Source organism: Xyrauchen texanus, chromosome 4, assembly GCF_025860055.1.
Source record: "Xyrauchen texanus isolate HMW12.3.18 chromosome 4, RBS_HiC_50CHRs, whole genome shotgun sequence".
Taxonomy (NCBI): domain Eukaryota; kingdom Metazoa; phylum Chordata; class Actinopteri; order Cypriniformes; family Catostomidae; genus Xyrauchen; species Xyrauchen texanus.
This window is the reverse complement of record NC_068279.1, coordinates 2722587-2748017: the sequence shown is the minus strand read 5'-3', so window position 1 is coordinate 2748017 and position 25431 is coordinate 2722587. Positions and strand designations below refer to the sequence as shown.

Sequence of the window (25431 nt, the reverse complement as noted above, 5' to 3'; positions counted from 1 at the left end):
GTTTCCATTTATTTACATATTTTCATTCTATAATTTATTTCCCTCTAAAATGTATGTTTTGGGTTCAATACAAAGTATTCAGAGTTTACAGCAATGCACATTGAACTTATGAACGTAAACCAGGCCAGCATTCTGGAGGGTTTAAAAGTAGCAATGTATAGATCAAATGTTTGTTAAAGCGCACAATGACGTATTCCGTATAAAACCTGTTAATTATTTTATCTGTAAAATCCAAATAGTCCTTTTTGAGGTGGGACTAATTTTCTAGGTGGATGATCTTGTTCTGGTTCTCAGATAACATCTTTAGGCATTATCTGAGCTAACTCGATAGTTTATTTAAAAACTGCATGCAAGTCAAGGTTTTCCATAGGTATTAATCTCACTTCCTTAGCTCAGTCCATTTTGGTCATATTAAAAGTGTCACCTCCGCCACCCAACTGTAGTTTCATAGGAGGTTATTTACAACTCAAGCTGTGTTGACAGTATCTATAGTATCTTATATAGTAGTATCTTGATCCACAAGCTCTGGGCCAGCTTTCCTTAAATATCCAAACCATGAACAAAGGTGGTGGTTTGGGAGTGGTTAGGTTTGGAAGTCCTGGGGGTCATACCTTATTAACATACAGGCAATGAGGGGGACAGACCTCCAGAATTATACAGCATTTGGCAAAAGACTTTTAACTTTGTTACCATTAGTTTTATCAACATGGGAAAGAGACCATTATACCAGTCACACTGATACCTTTAAATTATACCAAACATTCATATATACATTTTTTGTGTCTGTGGCAGAGACAAGGGGGAGAGAGAGAGCAGATGTGAGTGAGTTTTACAAGAATTGGCCTGAGGTGAGAGAGGTTAGATGTGAGATTTGTGTTTTATGGTCCTTAATCAGTAGGGTACGTTGTCAGGTGGAGATGCTCATCAGTGTAAGAGTTTCATGATGTTGGTTCTCGAAGAGTTCTTTGACTTACAACATCCTGGTGCCAGCCTTACAATGTTATGCAGTGCTGTTTGGTAAATTTTGTCTTTCAGGGCAGCATGTCAACGAAGGACTTCTGTTGGATTCGCTGTCAAGATCTGCACATCGCACATCCTCAAGTGTTTTCGCCTGTGGAGTATGCCCGTGATGAGCTGCATATTGGGGCTCAGGGCTCCATTTTGTTCGGTGGTTACTGCGAAGACAGGGACGATATAGGTGGTCTGAAGGTGAGGCCTTTATTCAGTCAGTGGATGAGCTCACCAGTGTTTTTCTCAGAGGAGAGGAAGACCCCACTGCAGTCTCTGAGCATTATACTGAGGCCTGTACTCTGGATAGGGATTGATTTGGAGGTGGAGGGTCTATCATGGTCTGCAGCGGTGTGTCACAGCATCATCAGACAGCTTCGGTACCTCTTGCCAGACGGCAGGAGGGTGAAGAGTTTGTGTGGGGTCACCCACAATGCTGGTGGCTTTGCGGATGCAGTGTTTTTTTTGTAAATGTCTTTGGAGGGAGGAGGAGACCCCGATGATATTCTCAGCTGTCCTCACTATCCTCTGCAGGGCTTTGCGGTCCGAAACGGTGCAAGTCCCAAACCATGCAGTGATGCAGCTGCTCAGGATGCTCTCAATAGTCCCTCTATAGAATGTAGTGAGGATGGGGGTGGGAGATGTGCTTTCCTCAGCCTTCGAAGAATGTAAAGACGCTGCTGGGCTTTCTTCTTTGAGCTGGTGTTGAGGGACCAGGTGAGGTTCTCCGCCAGGTGAACACCAAGGAATTTGGTGCTCTTGACGTTCTCTACATAGGTGCCGTCGATGTTCAGCGGAGAGTGGTCACTCTGTGCTCTCCTAAATTCAACAACCATCTCTTTTGTTTTGTTGACATTCAGAGACAGGTTGTTGGCTCTACACCAGTCCGTTAGCCGGTGCACCTCCTCTCTGTATGCTGACTCGTTGTTCTTGCTGGTGAGACCCACCACGGTCGTGTCATCGGCAAACTTAATGATGTTATTCAAGCTGTGCATTGCTGCACAGTCGTGTGTCAGCAGAGTGAACAGCAGTGGACTGAGTTTGCTGCAAAGTGCCCGCTTTCCCCACCGCAATAGAAGTAATAATCATCTCCACCAATAGGCCTTTTACCACCCACAGTTCTGGTACATTTTCCTCAGTAACTTTCTTGATGAGAACTCTTATGAGGAATGGCACACCTGTGGAGACTTTTCCTCTTTTGCATTAGCATTCTCTAAAGTACCTCAGTAGTGTCGTCATATAGTATAGACCATTTTCAGTGTGACGCTGTTTGCGCTTGCAATTCAATGGCAACAACAAAATCAACAACACCAACGGTGGACCCCGGGATCGGAAATACACTTTTATTATGGCTGTTTTACATTAACTTTGGCTGCATCGAAAACGTAGGCAGCTGACTAATCTGTTAATGGTTTAAACAACATCGGATTTTGATGAATGGAACTCTTCAGTCTCTCACTTGGGTGTTGCTGCATTAACCGATAGCAATGTACAACTTTTTTTGCTGTGGCTCAGTTGGTAGAGCGGGTCAGCATCTAATCGCAGGATTGGTGGTTTGAATCCCGGCCCACACGACTCCACATGCCGAAGTGTCCTTGGGCAAGAAGACACTGAACCACAAGTTGCTCCCAATGGCAGGCTAGCACCTTGCATGGCAGCTCTACCACCATTGGTGTGTGCATGTGTCACAGTGTAAAGCGCTTTGAATACCGTTAAGGTTAAAAAAGCGCTATATAAGTGCAGACCATTTACCATTTCCCCAGATTCTGCTTTAATAAAAGCACTTTCATTAGCCTCTAAGCAATATTCTGGCATAACTTCAGCTTCTGCAGCCCGTACAGCTTTCATGACAGTCATTCTTCTGTTATACCATCGTCCTCCTGTGCACTCGCACCAGACTTTTATCAGTTTGAAGGGTTTCTTCAATCTGAGGAAATTCAGTCTCGTCAGGGATTACCTTTAGTGCTTGAGCCTCATTGATAGACTCTCCTCGACACACCATCCTCTAAGCAAATTCACAAGCTCAGGATGATTGGTATGAGCAGCTATTGTCACACAGTAAATTACAGTAAATGATCACTGAGGCTTTTTTTCAGGAACTACTAACACGTGTTGTGACTTGATACCCTAGGATCCCAGTGGTGCCTCCAATTTATGTAGTGCTTCTTTACCCTTTCTTAGCTAGTACACAAGGGCAGTGCCCTGAGTTCTTTCCAAAAAACACTTTTTTTCCCCTTTGCTATGTGTATTTGGTCTCTCTGTAATCCTTGGTTCATTAGAGCGTGTCTCATCCATGATCGTGGTTATTCCCTCTGGATCAGAGGAATTTGAGAGCGTCCAGTGGCTCAGTGTTATCTGGTATCGTTCTCTTCAGTAAATATCATGAATTCTCGCCCTGATGATTTTTTGAGCAAACACACAGTCCAACTGAGCAAGCTAGACATGGTTCAGTCTCTGAAAACACTCCATTCCCTGTTTTATAAAGGTTAATGGCAGATTGGGAACAACAGGAAAATTTCATTAGGAAATAGTCCTTATTAGCCACTTATCACTCCAGTAGCTGTGGTATTAGTTCTGGCTCTCATTTTGACAACCTACCTAAATAAATACAAGAATGAACACACTGTGATGAAGATAGAGACATATATACCCCATGCACTCTCTTTTCGTCTATCTCTTTACACTCCTCTTACATTTTACACAGGTAAGTTCACACCATTGTCTCAACAAGAGTAAACAATAAACACAAAAATAGTAAATATCATTTTCAACACAATAATAATGTAATTTTGTGTATAGTTAAATCATTATACATTGTAACATGTATTTTTTCACAGTTTTACATGTTTATTTGTTCTCTAAATATATAAAACGATGGTGTTTTGTTGTTATATGTGCGCTTTGTATTACAGAGTTTCATGATTAAATCTTGTATGCTTTATTGTCAGTGTTTTTCTTGTAATTATTTAATAAAACAAATATTCAACCGTGAGTTTAAAGTGTTTATTTACCCTATCTATGAATGTCATGACTTTTCAAATAATAACTTAAAACTGCATGTATGTGAAAAACAATGTATAAAAATTAGTCATCTGACTGAAGTCTTGAAGTCTGTCGCAAATGCACACTTTTATAACTCACACACCCTCATGGACTTGCTGAGTAGCATCCGATCTGTCTACACTTAACTTACGTCACCAAAGTCTGGACTCGAAGGAGGGCTGCAAGGGCTTAAGGTCCCATTTGGGACAGGACCGGTCTATAGTTTAGCACCACGTTACAAACCCGGAAAAGTGGGAAGGGTCCATAATGAACAATTTTTGTCTATGTTTACTGGCGTTGGAATCCAGGGCAGCCAGATGACTGGACCGAACATGATCTGAGAGGAGAGGACTGGGTGGAGATAATACATACTGGAAAACTGATGACTGCCACAGCTCTGTTGAAACAAAGTATATATGCAAAGTGCAAAAGTGGACTTGGAAAAAAAAGATGTAATGTGCTCAAACTTGCAAGGAAATGTGAAATGTTTCACTAGTTTACTGTCATAGGTTAGTGCTATTATTGCCCTGTGCAAGAAAGCTAAATCAAGTCCATCAAACATCTCTTGACTTTAGTTACTTTTATTTACCCCACAAATAAATTAATGTTGCAAAGAGCTCTCTGCCTGTTTTCTAGAGGCCAAAACATAGAGCCATTACCACCATAGACATTGTGGAACCACAGATATTAAAAATCAAAAGTAACAGTCAGTATCTGGTGTGGCCACCAGCTGCATTAAGTACTGCAGTGCATCTCCTCCTCATGGCCTGCACCAGATTTGCCAGTTCTTGCTGCGAGATGTTACCCCACACTTCCACCAAGGCACTTGCAAGTTCCCAGACATTCCTGGGGGGAATGGCCCTAGCCCTCACCCTCGGATCCAACAGGTCCTAGACGTGCTCAATGGGATTGAGATCCAGGCTCTTCCCTGGCCATGGCAGAACACTGACATACCTGTCTTGCAGGAAATCACGCACCGAACGAGCAGTATGGCTGGTGGCATTGTCATGCAGGAGGGTCACGTCAGGATGAGCCTGTAGGAAGGGTACCACATGAGGGAGGAGGATGTCTTCCCTGTAATGACAATAAGCTCAGTCTGATGATGCTTTGACACATCGGCCCAGACCACGATGGATCCTCCACCTCCAAATCGATCCCGATCCAGAGTGCAGGCCTCAGTGTAACGCTCATTCCTTCAACGATGAACACGAGTCTGACCATCACTGCTGGTGAGACAAAACCACAACTTGTTGGTGAGGAGCACTTTTTGCCAGTCCTATCTGGTCCAGCGAAGGTGGGTTTGTGCCCATAGGCGACGTTCTTGCCGGTTATGTCTGGTATGGACCTGCCTTACAGCAGGCCAACAAGTCCTCAGTCCAGCCTCTCTCATCCTATTGCGGACAGTCTGAGCACTGATGGAGGGATTGTGTGTTCCTGGTGTAACTTGGACAGTTGTTGTTGCCATCCTGTACCTGTTCCGCAGGTGTGATATTCAGATGTACTGATCCTGTGGAGGTGTTGTTACACGTGATCTGTCACTGCGAGGATGATCAGCTGTCCTTCCTGTCTCTCAGTAGTGCTGTTTTAGGTGTCTCATGGTACGGACATTGAAATGTATTGTCCTGGCCACATCTGCAGTCCACATGCCTAAAGCATGTTCACGCAGATGAGCAGGGACCCTGGGTATCTTTCTTTTGGAGTTTTTCAGAGTCAGTAGCAAGGTCTCTTTAGTGTCCGAAGTTTTTATAACTGTGAGCTTAATTGCCTACCGTCTGTAAGCTGTTAGTGTCTTAATGACCGTTCCACAGTTCTTATATAAGAATTTATATATATATATATATATATATATATATATATATATATATATATATATATATATATATATATATATATGTTTGTTGCTATTATAAATCTAACTATAACTTTTCTCTCTTTTCAAATTGGTTACTCTGAAGTGATAATACTTTCCAGCCAATAATTAACAGTTATTCTCAGAATTTGAGAATCTTTCCAGCAGTAAAGCATGCAATAATAACAGAATCTTTACTAATGGCATCAACACAAGCTTCCTATCATCTATTCAGGCTGGAGTCCATTCAAGCTCATAGATTTTACTGTTACGCTCTTCACCGCTTTATACCTCTCAGCTAATCATTACAGTTCCTAAACAATCATTAAACAACTGTCATGACATTCCCTTGCAATCTCAGTTTACCTTCACACCACTAAATCCATCTGGAGAAGACCATGGCAGTGGAGCAGGATGCAGACAGACCCACATGGAGCAGGCAGATTGAGTTCACTCTGGCCGGGATTGGCTGTGCTGTAGGTTTGGGGAATGTCTGGAGGTTCCCATACCTGTGCTACAGGAGTGGTGGAGGTAAGAGATAGATTCTGGCGAATAGAAAATAACAGCTTAAACCTGTCTAAGGTGGTTAGGCTGGTCAGTTTTTATGGTTTTTGGACACTTCTGAACTGGTCAGGCTTGGAGACCAGTTGGCCAACCAGCTTGACCAGGCTCAGAAACCAGCCGAAGGCAAAGCTGGGAGGGCAGCTAAAACATCTTAAACCAGCGAAGACCTGCAAACCACTTTGTGGTGGTTTATGCTGGTCTTGCCAAAGAAAGTGCCTAAAAGTACCATGATATTACCATGTTTTTTTGTGGAAATTGTATAACTATATTATCAGGGACATGTAATTTTTGATTACAGAAGCCTAAAGTGGTTTTCTTTTCTTAGCTGGTTTAAACTGGACTCCAACCCAAGTGAGATCTCAAATTACAATATAACGTGAAACTGCTCTCACAGATTACTACAGAAATGCAAAAGTCCTTTATTTTGACTCTTCACACTCAGTCTCATGTATTGACATCTTATTGCATATTGTTCAATACAATACATGAGAAAAAGCTTGGTGTAGAAATCCAGTGTTATGAAGCCATGCACATGAAAACATGAAAATAAAAATCGTAACAATGACAGTGTGTTTTGTTATCTTCTGTTGTTGTTGTAGTTTATCAATTTCACCTAGAACCTTTAAATCTGTAACGTTACAAAAACATTTGTCCGCACGTGAGATAAAGAGAGATTATAAGAGCTGAGTTTATCTGTAACTGTAATGGTGTGTAAGATTGGCTTGCATAACTATGACACTGCAATCATTCTCTCACACCGCACTGAACTTGCGATTACACTGATATATAATGTTTACATGTAGCTAATATGTTTTCTGGATGCTTAACACCCATCAAAACAAGTTCAACATTTGTTTCAATCATCTATGAATGCATGCATGCACATATTCCTCAATGAGTATTTTTTCATTGTTACTGATGGGGTAGCTGATTTTTGCAGGTGCGTTCCTGGTGCCTTACCTGCTAATGTTGGTGGTACTGGGCATCCCCCTGTTACACATGGAGCTGACTCTGGGTCAGTACCTGAGAAGGGGGCCTGTCCTGGCCCTGACCAAAGCCTGTCCCCTGTTCAAAGGTAACAGTCCACTGTTTAAAATATGTGTATAAGCATGACATTTAATCTGTGTTGTTGATTACAAGTGCAATTGTATTTTGTTGAATAACATTGTGGCAGGGCGGAGGGCGGGGCCGGGTCGTGATCCTACACACCCGGTCACGTATTAGGCTAATCAAGCCTCCGTGCGGGATAAAGGTCGACTGCAGAGGATCGTGCGAGAGAGAGAGAACGTTTACGGACATGTCCGTCATGTGTGTGTTTATGTTGTCTTTTAAGTTTATCATTAAACCATTATTTATATCGTCAAGCCGGTTCTCGCCTCCTCCTTTCCATTGATCACTTTACAAACATATTATAAAACATTTAGAGTTTAAAAATATTTACATTATATATATATATATATGTAAATATTTTTAAACTCTAAATGTTTTATAATATGTTTGTAAAGTGATCAATGGAAAGGAGGAGGCGAGAATCTAGTATATATATATATATATATATATATATATATATATATATATATAACTAGAAATTGTTTTTGGAAAACTTGCTGAACATTTACTTGATCACATAGGCACAATATACAGTAAATGATACGACAATATGACAGTATGACATGATACAGTATGATTCATGACTGGATCAATATCTGGTCAAAGTATAACTTTATAATATATTCCTCAGGTGTGGGCATGGCAACAGTGGCCATCTCTTTCATCATGTGCTCGTATTATAATATAATCATCACATGGGCGCTTTACTACATGTTCAGCTCTTTTCGGAGTGAGCTGCTTTGGCAGAACTGTAACAACACCTGGAATACTGCAAACTGCACAGACCGTGTGACCAACAGCTCGTCATCATCCACCGCCAGCCAACAGTTCTTCAAGTGTGTTCAAAACCTCTTCTCATCTCTTCTGGTCTTGTCTCTTTTTTTACATTTCTCTTCTCATCTAGTCTCATCACTTTTTTTCCTTTTCTCTTGTAACGGGGGGGTCTCTGTAGAACTACCAAATTTGGTGTATATACAGCTCTCATAATGCCGAACATCATTCATACTTACAGTCAATAGGAGGTCGGCCATTTTGGATTTTCTGAAAATAGCAGGCTCTGAACATTTAAATACTCGTGTGACTGGCATAAAATTTGTGCAACATCATGCCAAGACATTGTAGATTGTATGCTTAATCGCAAACAAATTTTTGCCATTTTGAACGGTATCACCATGGCGAAGCAATACATTTATGGTGAAAAATTTAAAACAGGAAATTCCTTATGCACTCATTATATGCATTGTGTGATTTGGTGACAATTCAGCTGTATGTTTGGTAATGAGGGCTGATCAGCTTGATGTGGCTTTTATGGGTCATGTTCATAGCTGTAGCACCCCCATAAAATGGGTGAGTAAGACCCCCATTTTCACCTACAGTCACCAAAATTGTTACATATAGTTCTAATCAAGCCGGACAACTTTCATAATTATAGTTGGCCATTTTGGATTTTCTGAAAATTGCAGGCTCTGAACTTTTAAATACTACTCCTAGGTTATAGTATGCTTTGTCAAGTCATTTTTGTCTTGTTGTTCCTTCCCTTCTCTACTCGTGTCATCATGATCCCCATTCCCTTCTCTTCTTGTGTCATCTTGACAAATCAAGCTAAAACAACTTGAAATAACAGGAGAAGAGCCTCTGTTCTCTTCTCTTCACAATTCACATTGTTTCAGAGTAGCAAAAAAACTCCACAGGATGTATAGTTAGTGGTGAGAAAAAACCTTGAGAGGAACTGTACTCAGCTGGGGAGCCCAACCTCCTCTGCTCTAAGGAAGTGTTAATTCATTAATTTGTAAGGCTGGAGATTAAAAGTCTTTATAGTCCATTCAAAATGGACTGCAGGGATGTAGGCAATGGTAGGTTTTAGTTGGCATTAGTTTGTGCATATTTCATATTAAAAGACTGAAGATATGTAGGCAGTGGTCAGTTGACTATCAATTGCTGTCTAACTGGCATAGGTTGCAGTTGGTTATATACTTGACTGGATTATGCAGTCAACGGCATACTTGAAATTAGTGACTACACAGTGAATTAACCACTCTTTTTATGGGAAAGTTTTTTCAGGGGAAGATCTTGGGTCTATAAACTTGTGTGTGTTGGGCTCTGTTAGTTTTAAGGTTCTGCAGAGGACCAGCGGTGTGGACGAGACGGGAATATTACGGTGGGAACTCTTCCTTCTGCTGCTACTGGCCTGGATCCTCGTCTACCTTTGCATCTTTAAAGGGGTCAAATCAACTGGGAAGGTGAGATGTGATGAGTGGAGAATACATCACTCATCATTATGCTGCACGGAGTCTCAATACAATCATTTCTGCTGATGAATTCATGTAGTTTACATGTTAAAGTTTCTAAAATGAAGATTGACTGTGGTTGTGCATGTATATGTGTGACGCTCTCGTTCTACCCGCTACGTACGGGACTCGAAACCTAGGTCCGAGGCGGGTGCTATAACAAGGAGGCTAAAGGCTACAGCCTCTAGCGTCAGTCGCTAGTGCACCTCTTGAGGTCAGGAGAGTGAGGTTTACACACTGCACAGCTATCTACCAGCTGGCTCCCGTTACATTCACCCCCCTAAACCTCACTCCCATCCGGGTCACGGCACCAATGTGACGCTCTCGTTCTCATTCGTGGGAGGTGGGTGCTCTAACTAGGAGGCTCCCTTTATATATGTATAAAGAGAGAGAAAGATTATGTGAAATAATCTGAGTTAGTTAGACTTTATTTGTCAATGTAGGGAAGTTTTGTTTGCAGTATATTCGCATGGCATTTCATCACAACAAACAGTCACCAATGGACATTCATATACACACACCCCAGAGTTTCTGCTAGAAAAAAATGGTGCCGGTCAGGTTTCGTTTTACGGACATTTTGATGATATGCCGGTCAAATATATCGCCTCTTAATTAGTCAAGTTGAGGAAAACTGGAGGCAGTCTATGTAACTTAAAAAATGACATAATCAGGCCGTATAGAATGCAACATATTATTATTAGCTTAACTTTCAAATAGACGAAAAAAAAAACATGAACGTCCGATTGGCGTCAATCAACGGCAATTGTTTTTTACTGTGGTTTCACACACATTCACTTTTGAAACATTGAGGCACGGATGTACCTAATACAAATAAATAAAACATCTCCAGTTAACTAGCAGATCATTCATTTAGTCCGTTATTAAATAAGAGATCTAGCGCTAAAATCTGTTGTTTTTGAAATCAAGCTGAGCCTCGTGTCCGCTGCTATCAGTTGCATGGACGACGCGCTGCGCGAGTTGCGTAATCTTCACTAGGATGCAGCGTTTCAATCTATCGCCGTTGCGGAGACTCTCTATTAATTCGGTGAAATCACAAAATAAAATGCACACAAACGTGTCCCTGCTTGATATAGACTGTAACCATGCACTGATGAACATAGGCTATTCAGTTTTGATGATAGAGAAAAAAACTGCACGAATGCGCGGATTAGAAGCACTGATCTATCTATAATGAGATGTTCCTGATTCACCATCGTCTGGCCTCTGAAAAAAGCTTTTAAAGCTAGTCTGCCTGGGCCTGGCCATATTTGAAACGTCTCACTCAATCGTTCGTTGTTTAGGTCTATATTGCAGCCGTTTTAGGCGTGCGCTTTATTTGAAATGCAGCATGCGATGTTGTTTCATAACTTTCAAACGATAGAGCCTGTTCCTTTATAACATAGCAAAAGATCGGTGTATTTTTGCTTTATACATTTTAGGCTTATTCTCAAATTCAGATTGTGATAGGGGGACGGGATTATTAGGCAATTTTAATCGGACAATTTGACCGGAGAGATTTAATTTTGTCGGACATTTAATTTTTTTACCGGCCAATGTCCGGTAATTACCGGACAACGGAAACCCTGACACACCCTTACCGTGCACCTTGCAACAAAATAAGATTACCAGACTAGCAGGACCTCCTATCTGTTTTTGCATTACCCATTTAAAAATGTAATGTCTTGAAGAACAAATTATAATCTGGATCTGTTTTTAGTAAATCGAGGAGGACAGTACCGTTGACCAAATGGCAACAGTTTAAACGAATAGACAAGGGGATGCCATTTGTCACCCACAATGCCATTTGCCTTGTTTATCACTCTCTTTCTGTAGATACATTCCATACTTGGAAATGTAATCCCCAACAGTTTACTGGCCGTTGATACAGTGTCTTTTTCTGTTTCTCAGTGGCATTTCCGAACCAGCTAATGATACTAAAGGTCAATGCACTTTTGATAAAAGCACAATAAAACACCTGAAGCATATTGTTGTGGACATTAAAAGATAACAGTTTCTTTAAGATGTACATTTTTTGTTGTGTCTTCGTGCTTCAATGATCAGTCCACAGGTCCCATTTAATCTTATGATCAAGCACCATGGTATTTATAATTTGTAAGTTGTGTTGGCTTCATGTGATAAATGTAGTGTTTGAGGATTGCAGCTGTCTTAAATCAATGGACATTTCCTTTGTTTTACTATTATTTAAAAGAAGATTTGACTTCTCACACCAATTTATGAAGAAGTCGAAATGGCCCATGCGCCTCCTCCCCATCATGTAAAAGTCTCACTAAAGCTGCGTTCACACTGCCAGCGACACGCAGCGACAAAACAACCTCATCTTATTCATTTACAATGAGAGCTGGCAACTTCCAGCAACACGAGCAACGGTGACCTTTGGTGACTGGAAGTGGGTGTGTCCAGCAACGTGACAAAGTTGAGAAATTATGCAAATGAAGAGTGACTTTCGGGAGCGACAGCCAATATGAGAGAAGATAGTAGAGCTCACGTGATCCTAATATGTTTTTTATTATGCAAAATATATATATATTTTTTGGGGGGGGGTGGCTGTGGCGCAGGTGGTATATAGGCCACAAATCACAGGGTTGGCGGTTCGATTCCTGGCCCACATGACTCCACATGCCAAGTTCCTCCCAATGTCAGGCTAGCGCACTGCATGGCAGCTCTGCCACCATTGGTGTGTGAATGGGTGAATGAGTCACAATGAAAACCGCTAAGGTTAAAAAAGCTCTATATAAGTGCCATTTTTTTCACAGGTGGTGTATTTCACAGCTCTGTTCCCTTATGTGATACTTTTGGCTCTGTTGATCAATAACGTGCAGCTGCCTGGAGCTATGGACGGTATTCGATTCTTCATCATACCAGAGTGGGATAAACTGCTCAATGTAGAGGTGAGCATGAGAAAATTTTGATATTTAAGAGATAAAATCAATAGGTTCACATTAGGTGTCAAATTTTGTGAAATTGGCATGTAATAGTCCTAGACTACAATTCAAAAGTTTGAAGACACCTACTCATTTATTATTTTGTACTATTTTCTAATTTTATAAGGATATACTGTATGTTAACTTTGAAATGGACGAATGGAATTATGCATTGACCAAAACATTTTCAACAAATCAAAACTATATATAAACTTAAACTATATATATTTGAGCTTCTTCAAAGTAGTCACTCTTTGTCTGAACCCAGCTCTGTAGACTCATGAGGTGCATCCTGAGACGCTTTTTAGAGTTTTAGATGGAAGAAAGTTGGCACTTATTTGTACATGATGTGGTGTTTTTATATTTACATTGTTTTAGGTATGGGTTAATGCAGCAGCTCAGATCTTTAACTCCATTGGGATTGGCTTCGGCTCTTTGATGGCGATGTCCAGCTACAACTCCTTCAACAACAATATCCTCAAGTAAGAAGACATTACGTATTTACATAGCACAATAATAATAATAATAATAATTCCTTACATATATAGCGCTTTTCTAGGCACTCAAAGCACTTTACATAGCATATGGATGAAGCGACGGCAGCCATAGTGCGCCAGAATGCCCACCACACACCAGCTATTGGTGGGGAGGAGAGAGTAGAGTGATGTAGCCAATTCAGGGATGGAGATAAAAAAAAATATGATATGGTAAAATATGGTGAATTTAGATGATGTTCAATGTGCGTACACAAATATTTCTGGAGGCAGTGGTGTAACTAGGATCTTATGGGCCCCAGTGCAAATTCACTCATTATTCGTAATAATTTATTATCATGTTTTTATACGCATTTTACGTCATGTGATCGTGGCTCAATTTGCATAGAGAACTTTAACCTCAAAATATTTCTAGAGATTTTCAATATATATGGCATGTTGATGTTGATTTATTTTCATATTCATCCTTAAATTCATGTCTTGTTTACTGTAGAGACACTCTGGCCATTGCCATCACAAATTCTGCCACAAGCATTTTTGCTGGATTTGTCATTTTCTCTGCATTTGGTTACATGTCTCACCTTCAGAACGTGCCAGTCAGTGAGATTGCAGTCGATGGTGGGTTTCAGCGCTAAGGTTGATTCATTTTACACGGTTGTCTTTGATCATTTACATCAAGTAACTAGTTGTATTGGTGACGAATCTGGTTTGTTTCATACATATTCTACAGGACCAGGGCTGGTGTTTGTAGTTTACCCACAAGCCTTTGTAACGATGCCTGTCGCTCCTCTGTGGGCCGTACTCTTCTTTTTCATGCTACTCTGCCTCGGCCTCGACAGTCAGGTATGACAACAACACAAGCTTTTCATATGAACACATCAGTATGTGATCAGTGCTACACAACATGTGAGGTCCTGAAATTAATCTTCATTGTAGCCATAAATTCAGAAACCGAGGTCAAGGTGTAAATACGTAACAATGGACTGATTGACATTTGTCAATTCTTTAATGCTACTTGTCATTTACAACAGTTCAAAGTCACACACCTGCTGTTACTGTTAGCAAACCGATGTTTGATTAAACATGGCTCATTAAATCATTTTGGGGTTCTCACGAATCACGAAATCTATCAAGAATTTTTTTGGGTCACACAAATTAAAAATAAATGATATTTTGTCTATTGCAACACCATTTTAGACTTTTGCATTGTGACATTATGTTCATGACTCTTTATGACATCAATTATTTAAAGACTTAATAATGACTTATAATGTCATGTGGTGCAACCATCAAGTAAAAGGTATTAAAATAGTGTCCTTGCACCTTGAATGCATGAGTGTACCCAACTTCATAATTTTTCAAGAAGTCAAGAATATCAACACGTTTTCTCACGGTTTCACCAAATGACCTGAACAAAACGTGCCTTTTCAGTTTTCATCATTCATAATGATATGACAAAATTATGATTTGTTTTACGTTTTCACATACAGTCTTTTGGGACTAAAGCGAGCTTCTCTGTTTTATGATTTTTGTAACATGACAACAAAATTTCTACATTCAGTACACCACATGACTTTGATTTGATGAACTAAAGTTTTTCAAAAATGTATTGTATTTTAAAATAAAACAGTTTCAATGCATTTTTTTTAAAGAAATAATAATAAAAGATTATTCAGCACAAGTCATGCCAACATTTTATTTTTTCAAGAATTTCAGCTTTTAATGAGACTTGAATTGTCTTTTTACTGTCTCTGGGCGGTTGCACCACATGACATGTTTTACTTTAAGCCACAGAAAAAATATCAAAATGATTTTGAACTTAGTATTTGAAAACATGTTCATCTTAGAAGAGGTGTAATTGCTTTGTGTGAATTGCATTTGTAATGTATTTTTGAATAATTTATTAGATGCGGACAAAACATTTTTTGTCTTGTCATTGACCAATGTATACACCAGCTACATTAATAAGTACACCTACTCATTCGTGCGATTATCTAATCAGCCAATCATGTGGCAGTAGTGTAATGTATAAAATCATGCAGATACGGGTCTGGAGGTTCAGTTCATGTTCACATCAACCATCAGAATGGGGAAAAAAATGTGATCTCAGTGATTGGGACAGTGGCATGATTGTTGGTGCCATACGAGCTGGTTTGAGTATTTCTGTAATTGCTGATCTCCTGGGATAATTGTTGCCAACTTAGCGACTTTGTCGCTATTTTTAGCGACTTTTCAGACCCCTTTAGCGACATTTTTTCAAAAAAGCGACTAGCGACAAATCTAGCGACGTTTTGGACAAACCTTAGCAACTTTCCAAATTCCAAATATCGCCAGTACTGCAAGCGTGAGGTCTTACTTCCCCGCTGCGTCTGCTCTGTTCAGTGAGCGGCTGAGAGGAGCAGCACATTCCGTTGACTGCACGCCAGCGGACATAGACATGAATGAGCTGCGCATGTGCACGCTGTGTTAGCAGGAACCAATCAGTGATCACATAGCAGCTGCCTTCTCCTTTGTTTTAATTCAAAACATTTAATTTGACCGTTTTTTCTTGGCATGCACTTATATTCACTACTAATCAGAGTTTTAGTTCATTCCGGTTCGGTTTCTGTACTCTCCGACTTCAGATCCTATATTTACAGACTCTATACATTTTACTTATCCAAACACAACAATAAACCTTCTTCAAACTCATAAACATGTAACGTTAGCTAAGTTCCGTTCCGTTGTCTAACAGAAAATATGTAATTGAGAACCGTTTTACTGGACATTCGGCTATATACTTATATAACAACAGTATGAGCACGGTTTAGGGGAGATAACCGTTATTATAAACTGAAGTAGGCTACAGTAACGACAAATTAGGCAGAATGCAAATACGACGCGATGACGTCATTAATATGCTAATGACGCATGACGTCATCTGGCGACATTTAGCTACTTTTCGAATCGAGCAGGCTTTAGCTACTTTTCATTGAAAATAGTTGGCAACACTGTCATGGGATTTTCATGCACAACCGTCTCTAGAGCAGGGGTGTTTACACTTTTTTGCGTGATGATCTACTTTTAAATGACCAACTCAATAAGATCTACCAACTAAAAAATACACACAGTTTCATTTAAAAGAAAACGCTCGTTCGGAGTACTGCATGTATCCCTACATGGAATTCACCTTCTAATTAATAAAAAAAAAACATTCTAATAATGTTCAATGATGACATCATTTAGTTTTAACACTTAACTCAAAAACACCTACAGCACAATAGATTACAATAGCCAGGGCATTTACCTTATTCTGATGACTTAAACTGAAGAGAATCAGGCAGTTTTGCATAATCCGGGCAGTAGATGTTGGTAGCTAGTCTCAAACAGGCCTCCAAACTGTCATTAGTCATGGTGGACCGGTGTTTTGATTTAATAAACGTCATGTGAGGAAAGGCTGATTCACATAAATAAGTTAAGCCAAACAGTGCTTTCAATGAGTTGGCACATTTTCTGATATTTGGATACTTCTTCAGCGAGAAGGTTCCAAAACTGTCCATAAAATGCCCTCGCCTTCACCTGAATGTCAGTCTACAGTCCTAAAATCTCCTCCAATGCTGATGGGTTCATCTAAAACAGCTTTTCCAAGTCTGAGGCCAGGGAAAACCGCTAGCTTCGCATTTTCGCGCTCTATTCTCCGAAGCCGTTGGAAGGCGCGAACCTAGTTGTCATGGCAACTTAGTAAACAAAAATGTCGCCTGGTCAAAATGTACTCGTAAGTCAGGCAGAAAGAAGGAACGACATTATATTTTTTATAAAAATTTAACGAAAGCATATTTCGTAAAATTTTCATTGTTTCGTGATTAAAACTGTTACATTTCTGATTGAATTCATAAAATGCGATCAATCTTTGTTCAAATTGCTTTCCAAATGAAACACTAGGCAACACTAGCATACATGTTTGCTTTAGTCACACTCGAAGATAGAAGTTAACATTCAGCAAACATTCCATAATATATACATGTGCATGATGTTAAACTTTACCGTATGTTGTTGTCTTCTGTTGCTTTCGTGCACGTGTCTGTCTGTTGTGTAGTTTGCTATGGCCGAGGTAATGGTGACCAGTCTGCTCGACAGCTACAGTCAACCCATACTCAAATATCTCAGACGCAAGGAGTTCCTTGTGCTTGCAGTGTGCGGTGCAGCTTTCCTTCTGGGCATCCCTCATGTTATGCAGGTTTGAATATCTTTATTTATTTCGTTTGTTTATTTTTAGGAGGTCCAAATTACTCAAAGTTGAATCAATACATAATTAAACTTTTAAATACATGATCAAATGTTAAATAAATACATAAAATTATTAAGGAAATCATTAAATCACTAGGCCTAAATAAATAAACGTCCCTTGAATTTCATTTAGTGTCCATTTTTATTTTAGCTTTATCTTTGGGTTGATTTTTCAATTAAAGGAATATTCCGGGTTCAGAACAAGTTAAGCTCAATCGGCTGCATTTGTGGCATAATGTTGGTTACCACAAAAAAATATTTCAACTCATTCCTACTTTTATTTAAAAAAGAAAAAAAAAAGAAAAAGTGAGGCACTTGCAGTGAGGCACTTACAATGACAGTCAATGCCATAATGATGATGTAGTCAAAAAACCCTAAAATAACTGAAAACATGACAATTTAAACAACTTTAGAGCTTAACAGAAGATTTATTGTACAAAATTAGAAAATTATTAACTTCACGTTTCTGCATTTAAACGTTTCTGCCTTTAGAGTGGTGGTGGTATAGTGAGCTAAAGCACATAACTGGTAAACTGGTAATCAGTAGGTTGCTGGTTCGATCCCCACAGCCACCACCATTGTGTCCTTGAGCAAGACACTTAACTCCAGGTTGCTCCGGATTGTCCCTGTAATTAAGTGCACTATAAGTCGCTTTGGATAAAAGTGTCTGCCAAATGCATAAATGTAAATGTTAATGTAAACCCTCCAAAAATTGGCCCCATTGACTTCCATTGTAAGTGTCTCACTGGGACCTCCATTTCAGCTTTTTTTTTCTTATTATTATCATTATTATTTTGACTCGTTCCTCCTTTTATTTAAAAAAAGCAAAAATCTGTGTTCCAGTGAGGCACTTACAATGGAAGTCAATGGGGCCAATTTTTGGAGGGTTTAAAGGCAGAAACGTGAAGTTTATAATTTTGTAAAGAACTTAAATAAATTATTCTGGTAAAACTTGTGTAGCTGTAAACATTTTTAAATTAACATTTTTGTGGTTGTTGTAGGGTTTTAGCATTTGTTGACAATGTTGTCTTGACGACAAAGTTGTAAAATTGGATATAACTACACAGAAATGATTAGTAAGTTACGTTATTACTATAAAATAATGTTAACACATGTTGTTTACGTCTTGTGTTTATACTTTTGAAACAGTGAGTATTTTAACATTTACAGATTGGCCCCATTGACTTCCATTATAAGTGCCACACTGCAGGGATGTTCACGGATTATGACTGGCAAAGGCCCCAGGGCCAATTATCTCAAAGGGTCCCCCTCCAAAAGTTGGGGGTGGAGGTTTCATTTTCATGCCCAAAAGTTGTTGATGGGTTTTCGAGCAGGGGGATCGCCAAACTAGGTCCCGCAACCTTAAAGCCCAGGGCCCCCCCGGGCAGTCAAGGGCCCCTGGACACTGGCCGCATTGGCCTGGTTGGTAATCCATCCCTGCCTTTCTGGAACACAGATTTTGCTTTTTTATTTTTTAAAGAAAAGGAAGGACAAATCTAAATTATTATTATTTTTTTTTTGTCTTAATCATCATTATGCCACAAGTGCTGTCGATTGAGCTTAATTTATATTGAACCAGAATGTTCTTTTAAGAAAGAGCTTTGTGTCTTGCCATTTTCAAAGTTACAGTTATTGGCATGTCAAAGTAGGATGTCCTCTTCCATAATGACCTCCTCTCACAGAATCAACATCATGTTGCGCTGAAATGAAAAATCAGCACAAGAATATTTCGAAAATACAAGGGACATTTAGTGATTTCATGAATAAATGAATTATTTTATATATTTTTAACGATTGCATTATGTATTTAATAATCAATTAAAAATATGTTAATATTTATACACATTAATTAAAATGATATTATCATATTAGCATTATATTTAATTAAGTTATTTGGCCCTCCATATATTATAAGTTGATTTCTTTTGTATTTAGTTAAAACAGGAGTTATTCAACTTTTTGATGACAATGACCCCCATGTATAATGGTCCTATTGAGAGGGACCCACATCCTAAAATATTGACCCAACTAGATATTTTCATGTATAAAGACTCTAAAGAGAAAAATGGAGGCATGCTATGCCGGCAGCCATATCACCCTGCATCTCTTTCCTGGTTGCCCACTAAAGCTAAGCAAGGTTGAGCTTGGCCAGTACCTGGATGGGAGACCTCCTGGGAAAACCAAGGTTGCTGCTGGAAGTGGTATTAGGGAGGCCAGCAGGGGGTGCTCACCCTATGGTCTGTGTGGGTCCTAATGCCCCAGTATAGTGACGGGGACACTATACTGTAAAAAAGGCACCATCCTTCGGATGAGATGTTAAACCGAGGTCCTGACTCTCTGTGGTCATTAAAAATCCCAGAACACTTCTCGTAAACAGTAGGGGTTTCACCCTGGTGTCCTGGCCAAATACCCGCCATTGGCCCCTATCTATCATGGCATTGTATTAATCTCCATCCCTGAATTGGCTATATGGCTGTGCTCTCTCCTCTCCACCAGTGGCTGGTGTGTGGTGGGTGTTCTGGCACACTGTGGCTGCTGCACACTGGTGGTGGTTGAGGAGATTCCCCTATACTGTGTAAAGTGCTTTGAGTGCCTAGAAAATGCGCTATATAAATGCAAGGAATTATTAATTATTATTATAAAGACAACATTCTGCTTGCAAAATTTAAGAAAGTGACTTTTATATTGTCATTGTACTAAATCCAAATAATATTATAGAATAGAATCCTTTATTGTGGTCACACATTATACACACAGTTTTTTGCATATATACAGTGAAATGTATTAGTTTTCACATATCCAGTTAAGTTGGGGTCAGAGTGCAAGGTCAGCCATGATATGGCACCCCTGGAGCAGATAGGGTTAAGGGCCTTGCTCAAGGGCCCAACAGTGGCATATTGGTGGTGCTGGGGCTTGAACCCCCAACCTTCTGGTCAGTAACCCTGAGCCTCAACCACTGAGCCCCCACTGCCCAACAAATATTATTACTTATACTATATATTTACTGTATAAGTAATAATTTATTACTACAATATTTACAAATATATATTGCTTTGTATTAAGTTGAGTGCACTTGGCTTTATTGCCAATTATGCTCACTGTACACATACAAGGCATAGACAATAAGACAAAAAATATATATTCTGTATATACGCATGTACAAATACAAATCTGTTATATACAGATAGTGCAAGGGAATGTAATGGCAGAAGAGGAATAGACTAAGCTGTGTATTGCACATAATTATTCCTCAATGGGGCGGTTTTAACTGTTCATGCGACAGATGTTTTTTAATGTTTAATCTGTTATCTCAGGTTGGGATCTATGTGTTCCAGTTGATGGATCATTACACCGCTATCGTGTCCATCATGTTCTTGGCCTTTTTTGAGGTGATTGGCGTGTGCTGGCTCTACGGTGAGAGAACAAAATGTCACATCTTCGTTCTTGATATCCATTTCGTCAAGCATGGCACATTTTAAGATGAAAACGTCTTGGTTATTTTGAGCTGTCTTTTAAACAGGTGTGAAGCGTCTCTCCAGTAACTTAATAGAGATGACGGGAAAGAGACCCAACATCTTCTTCAGGGTTTGTTGGTGGGTGGTTTGTCCTGTTTTGATCACTGTGAGTGCTGGTATAATATTCCTGATTTTTCCTGTAATGAATTGTAATGGACTTATTATGTGTCTATGGACATTTTTTGTTAATATGTATATTAAAGGAATATTCCGTCTTCAATACAACACATTTATTTTGACTTGTCCGTCCTTATTCTTTAAAAAAATATCTGCGTTACAGTGAGGCACTTACAATGGAAGTGAATGGGGGACATTTTTAAAACGGCTGTAAAAATGACAATTTAAACAACTTTACAGCTCAAATAATACAGAAGAATTAATGGAAGTGCTTCACATTCATGCATGTAAACCCTCCAAATATTGGCCCCATTGACTTGCATTGTAAGTGTCTCACTGTAACCTCCATTCTTGCTTTTTATAAAAGAAAACGACGATTCGTCTAAATCCATTTTTGTGGTAATCAACAATATGCCACAAATGCTGCTGATTGAGCTTAACTGGTATTGAACCCAGAATATTCCTTTAAATGTGTGTGTGTCTTGGGTCCTATAGCCGGTCACTGCTTTAACTTTACTAGTTCATTTTTAATGGTCTTACAGCGAGACAAATGTCATGTTGTTAAAAAGAGGTTCTAAAAGCTACATGGAGAATTAGCAAATAATTATCAAAATGCATGCCAGGACATGCCAACAGCCCAAATACAGATAAACATCATTATTAGTGTCATTAATACACACAGTTGCATTCATGTTTCACACTTCACCATGTTCCCATGTTCTCCAGGTTATTCTAGTGTTCTCAGTGATTCAGTTTAAACCAGCTCGATATGAGAATTATGAATACCCACCTTGGGCTCAGGGGGTCGGCTGGCTCATCGCTATGGCATCTATTATCTGGATTCCACTGGGGGCTGTGCACACACTCTGGGTTCTGCCCGGCTCGTTCACTGAGGTACAGTTACTCAACACGCTCTGAATGTGTATATGCACGTCATCTATGCATGCGTGTTTTTGTTTTATCCGTCCATGGTTCACTTTCACTCTAAGGGTTAAGTAACAATAAAATAGCTATTTAGAATTGGCATAGGTTGACCCTGATACTCTGGGTCTGAAATGGGCAAACAATATATATTGAAAGCTCAGCACGAATAGCGCTGCTCCTTGAGAATGACCCCCATACATTTAAGTGTTTCTCATACATATGAAATTGATCTGTGAACATATAATTCAATGCATTTTCTATTTGTTTCTCTTTTCAGAGACTGAAGAAGTCCATCACACCATTTTCTCTGGACAAAGAATCAGAGAGCCCGTATTACTTGCAGAAAGGAGCCGTTATGGAGGTGATACCCAACGTTGTTGTCATTGGCACGGCTGTACCTCTACCTGAAAAACCTCCAATCCAGACTAATTTATGAACTACTATTTATCCTGGGGACTAAGCCTGACTTTGGCCCTGATCTAGTCCAGCTGCCATACAGACTGTGATGTGAAGGATTATTTATGGATGTTTGAACACAGTTGGGTTTGAAATTTAGGCCCAAATATCAGTTTCGACAAATTCAGAGAAACCTACTGTTGGCTGGTCCATTTGGGGAAGTTATAAACATTTCTTTTCTTAAGTGTACAGTCATGGGGACCATTTTTTAAATTGTGATTTCACTGTCTGGAAAGGTAATTAAGTCTTGGAGCATTCCAGAAATAAAATAGTTGTAAGCTCTGCAGTTCAATATTTCATTGGCTAGAATTTGCTCGTTTAGAGTATAAAGACATGTTTGTCTGATTTGGAAGTGATTCCTTTTTTTCAATGTATTGGTCTGAATGATTCATTAGCGAATCAGAGATTGAATCAGCTTATCTCGGAAATTCATTGGTCGAAAAGTGTGTGAACGGAAGCCTTTATAAATGCACTTTATAACATCTGAATGCACAAAACGATCCAAACCTCATAAACAAAAGAACCCTTTTTTAACTCATTTGTTGCACACGTCATATCTACAGAATATTCCGGGTTCAATACAAGTTAAGCTCAATCGACATAATGTTGATAACCACAAAAATGTATTTTGTTTGTTTTTGTATAAAAGTAGGAATGAGTTGAAATAATTTTTTGTAGTAATCAACATTATGCCACAAATGCTGTCGATTGAGCTTCACTTGTATTGAACCCGGAACATTCCTTTTAGACAGAATATCACATGGTATATACAGTCAAAATTTGGATACACCTCATTCTTTATTATTAATATTTTTCAGTGTTTTATATTAATTGTGAAGTTATAACTATGGGACAACAAAAATGGAAGAATGGTATTATTTAAATAATTTCAAACAAATCAAAATGGCTTCTAAATCAATATATAGATGAATAATATAAGACAGAATATTCTAATAAAATCTATATTTTAGCATATTGTGAGTAGCCACTCTGTGTCTAAAGCATAAGCCTTTATACACACACACATACACTCCCACATACACACACACACACACATACTCACACTCTCTCACTCACGCACACACATACACACTCTCACACACATACACACTCTCTCACACATACACACTCACACACACAAACACTCACACATACACACTCACATACTCACACTCTCACACACACACACTCACTCACATTCTCTCACACACATACTAACACACTCACACATACACACTCACATACTCACACTCTCTCACACACTCACATACACTCACATACACTCACACACACACTCACATATACCCACACTCTCTCACACTGACACATACACACTCTCACACACATACAAACACTCACACTAACTCATTCTCACACACACTCTCTCAAACACACTCACACACACTCACTCACACACACACACATACTCACACATTCACATACACACACATACTCATACTCACTCTCACACACACACACACACATACTCACACATTCACATACACTCACACATACTCACACTCTCTCACACACACACATACTAACACACTCACACATACACACTCACATACTCACACTCTCTCACACACAAACACATACACTCACATACACTCACACACACACTCACGTATACCCACACTCGCTCACACTGACACATACACACTCTCACACACACATACTAACACACACTCACACTAACTCATTCTCACACACTCTCAAACACACTCTCTCACACACACTCACTCACACACACACATATTCACACATTCACATACACTCCCACATATACACTCACACACACATACTCATACTCACTCACACTCACACACACTCTCACACACATATCCTCACACACACAAGTATATATATATATATATATATATTTATTTTTTAAGATCATGAGAAACATAAATATGTGTCTAAACATTTGATTGATAGTGTATCTCTTTAGACTTTAGAACCCCTTTTCGTCAGATTTATTATCTACAGGGTTGGCTGTGATTCCTTATCAATTCAAAAGTTTAATAATTAATGACTAATTAATAATAATAATAATAAACATTTGGGCCCTCTGCTGTTTTACACTCAAATAGAAGATAATGAAGTTAAAGCCGGTCATATCTTCTACCCATTTTGTTTTATGGCCGTGATGATTTAATAACATCGCAACGTGAGATAACTCCCACTTTTAGGGCTCAGAATGTGAACTTTAACCTCTGTATGCTCAATAACGCTGACCCTTTTGCTTTTACAGTAAATGTTCCTTATTTTTATATTAGGTCAAAAATGGCAAAAAATAAACTCATCAGTCAATAATTGTTTTGAGGAATGAAGGCGATACAATGATTGAAATTGCCAAAAAACTGCAGATTTCATCCAAAGGTGTAACTACAGTCTTCAAAGACAAAGCACAACTGTCTCTAACAAGGACAGTAAGAGATGTGGAAGACCAGATGTGCAACTAAACAAGAGGATAAGTACATCAGAGTCTCTAGATTGAGAAATAGACGCCTCACATGTCCTCCGCTGACAGCTTAATTGAATTCTACCCGCTCAACACCAGTTTCATGTACAACAGTAAAGAGAAGACTCAGGAGGACTTATGGGAAGAAATGCAAAGAAAAAGACACTTTTGAAACAGAAACACAAAAAGAAAAGGTTCGAGTGGGCAAAGAAACACAGACATTGGACAACAGATAATTGGAAAAGAGTGTTACGGATCTGAACCCCATTGAGCTTTTGTGGGATCAGCTAGACTGTAAGGTGTGTGAGAAGTGCCTGACAAGACAGACACATCTATAGCAAGTGCTACAGGAAGTGTGGGGTCAAAGGTCACCTGAGTATCTGGACAAACTG

The 25431-nt window shown here is 39.3% G+C and overlaps 1 protein-coding gene across 3 annotated transcripts; it reads left to right on the top strand.

Moving 5' to 3' along the window:
* Positions 1-6291: 6291 nt before the first annotated feature.
* On the top strand, positions 6292-24364 carry si:ch211-283g2.1 (sodium- and chloride-dependent GABA transporter ine). Of its 3 annotated transcripts, XM_052122617.1 has the most exons (13): positions 6292-6430; positions 7404-7538; positions 8205-8409; positions 9681-9813; positions 12636-12770; positions 13182-13285; positions 13791-13915; positions 14028-14140; positions 17373-17513; positions 20878-20977; positions 21084-21184; positions 21922-22089; positions 22397-24364. In XM_052122617.1, exons 1-13 carry the CDS (start codon positions 6298-6300, stop codon positions 22553-22555), a joined length of 1752 nt encoding a protein of 583 aa, XP_051978577.1. In that variant the 5' UTR covers positions 6292-6297; the 3' UTR covers positions 22556-24364. The 3 variants fall into 3 exon arrangements, with proteins under 3 accessions (XP_051978577.1, XP_051978595.1, XP_051978586.1); XM_052122635.1 differs by lacking the exon at positions 22397-24364 and having other exon boundaries at positions 21084-21156; positions 21922-22047; XM_052122626.1 differs by lacking the exons at positions 6292-6430; positions 7404-7538 and adding an exon at positions 7640-7771.
* Positions 24365-25431: the final 1067 nt, after the last annotated feature.

Coding starts and splice junctions, on each gene's coding strand:
- si:ch211-283g2.1 (XM_052122617.1), top strand. CDS start 6,298: ATGGCAGTGGAGCAGGATGCAGACAGACCCACATGGAGCAGGCAGATT. Junction 8,410..9,680: donor GCCAGCCAACAGTTCTTCAA/GTGTGTTCAAAA, acceptor GGGCTCTGTTAG/TTTTAAGGTTCTGCAGAGGA. Junction 12,771..13,181: donor ATAAACTGCTCAATGTAGAG/GTGAGCATGAGA, acceptor ACATTGTTTTAG/GTATGGGTTAATGCAGCAGC.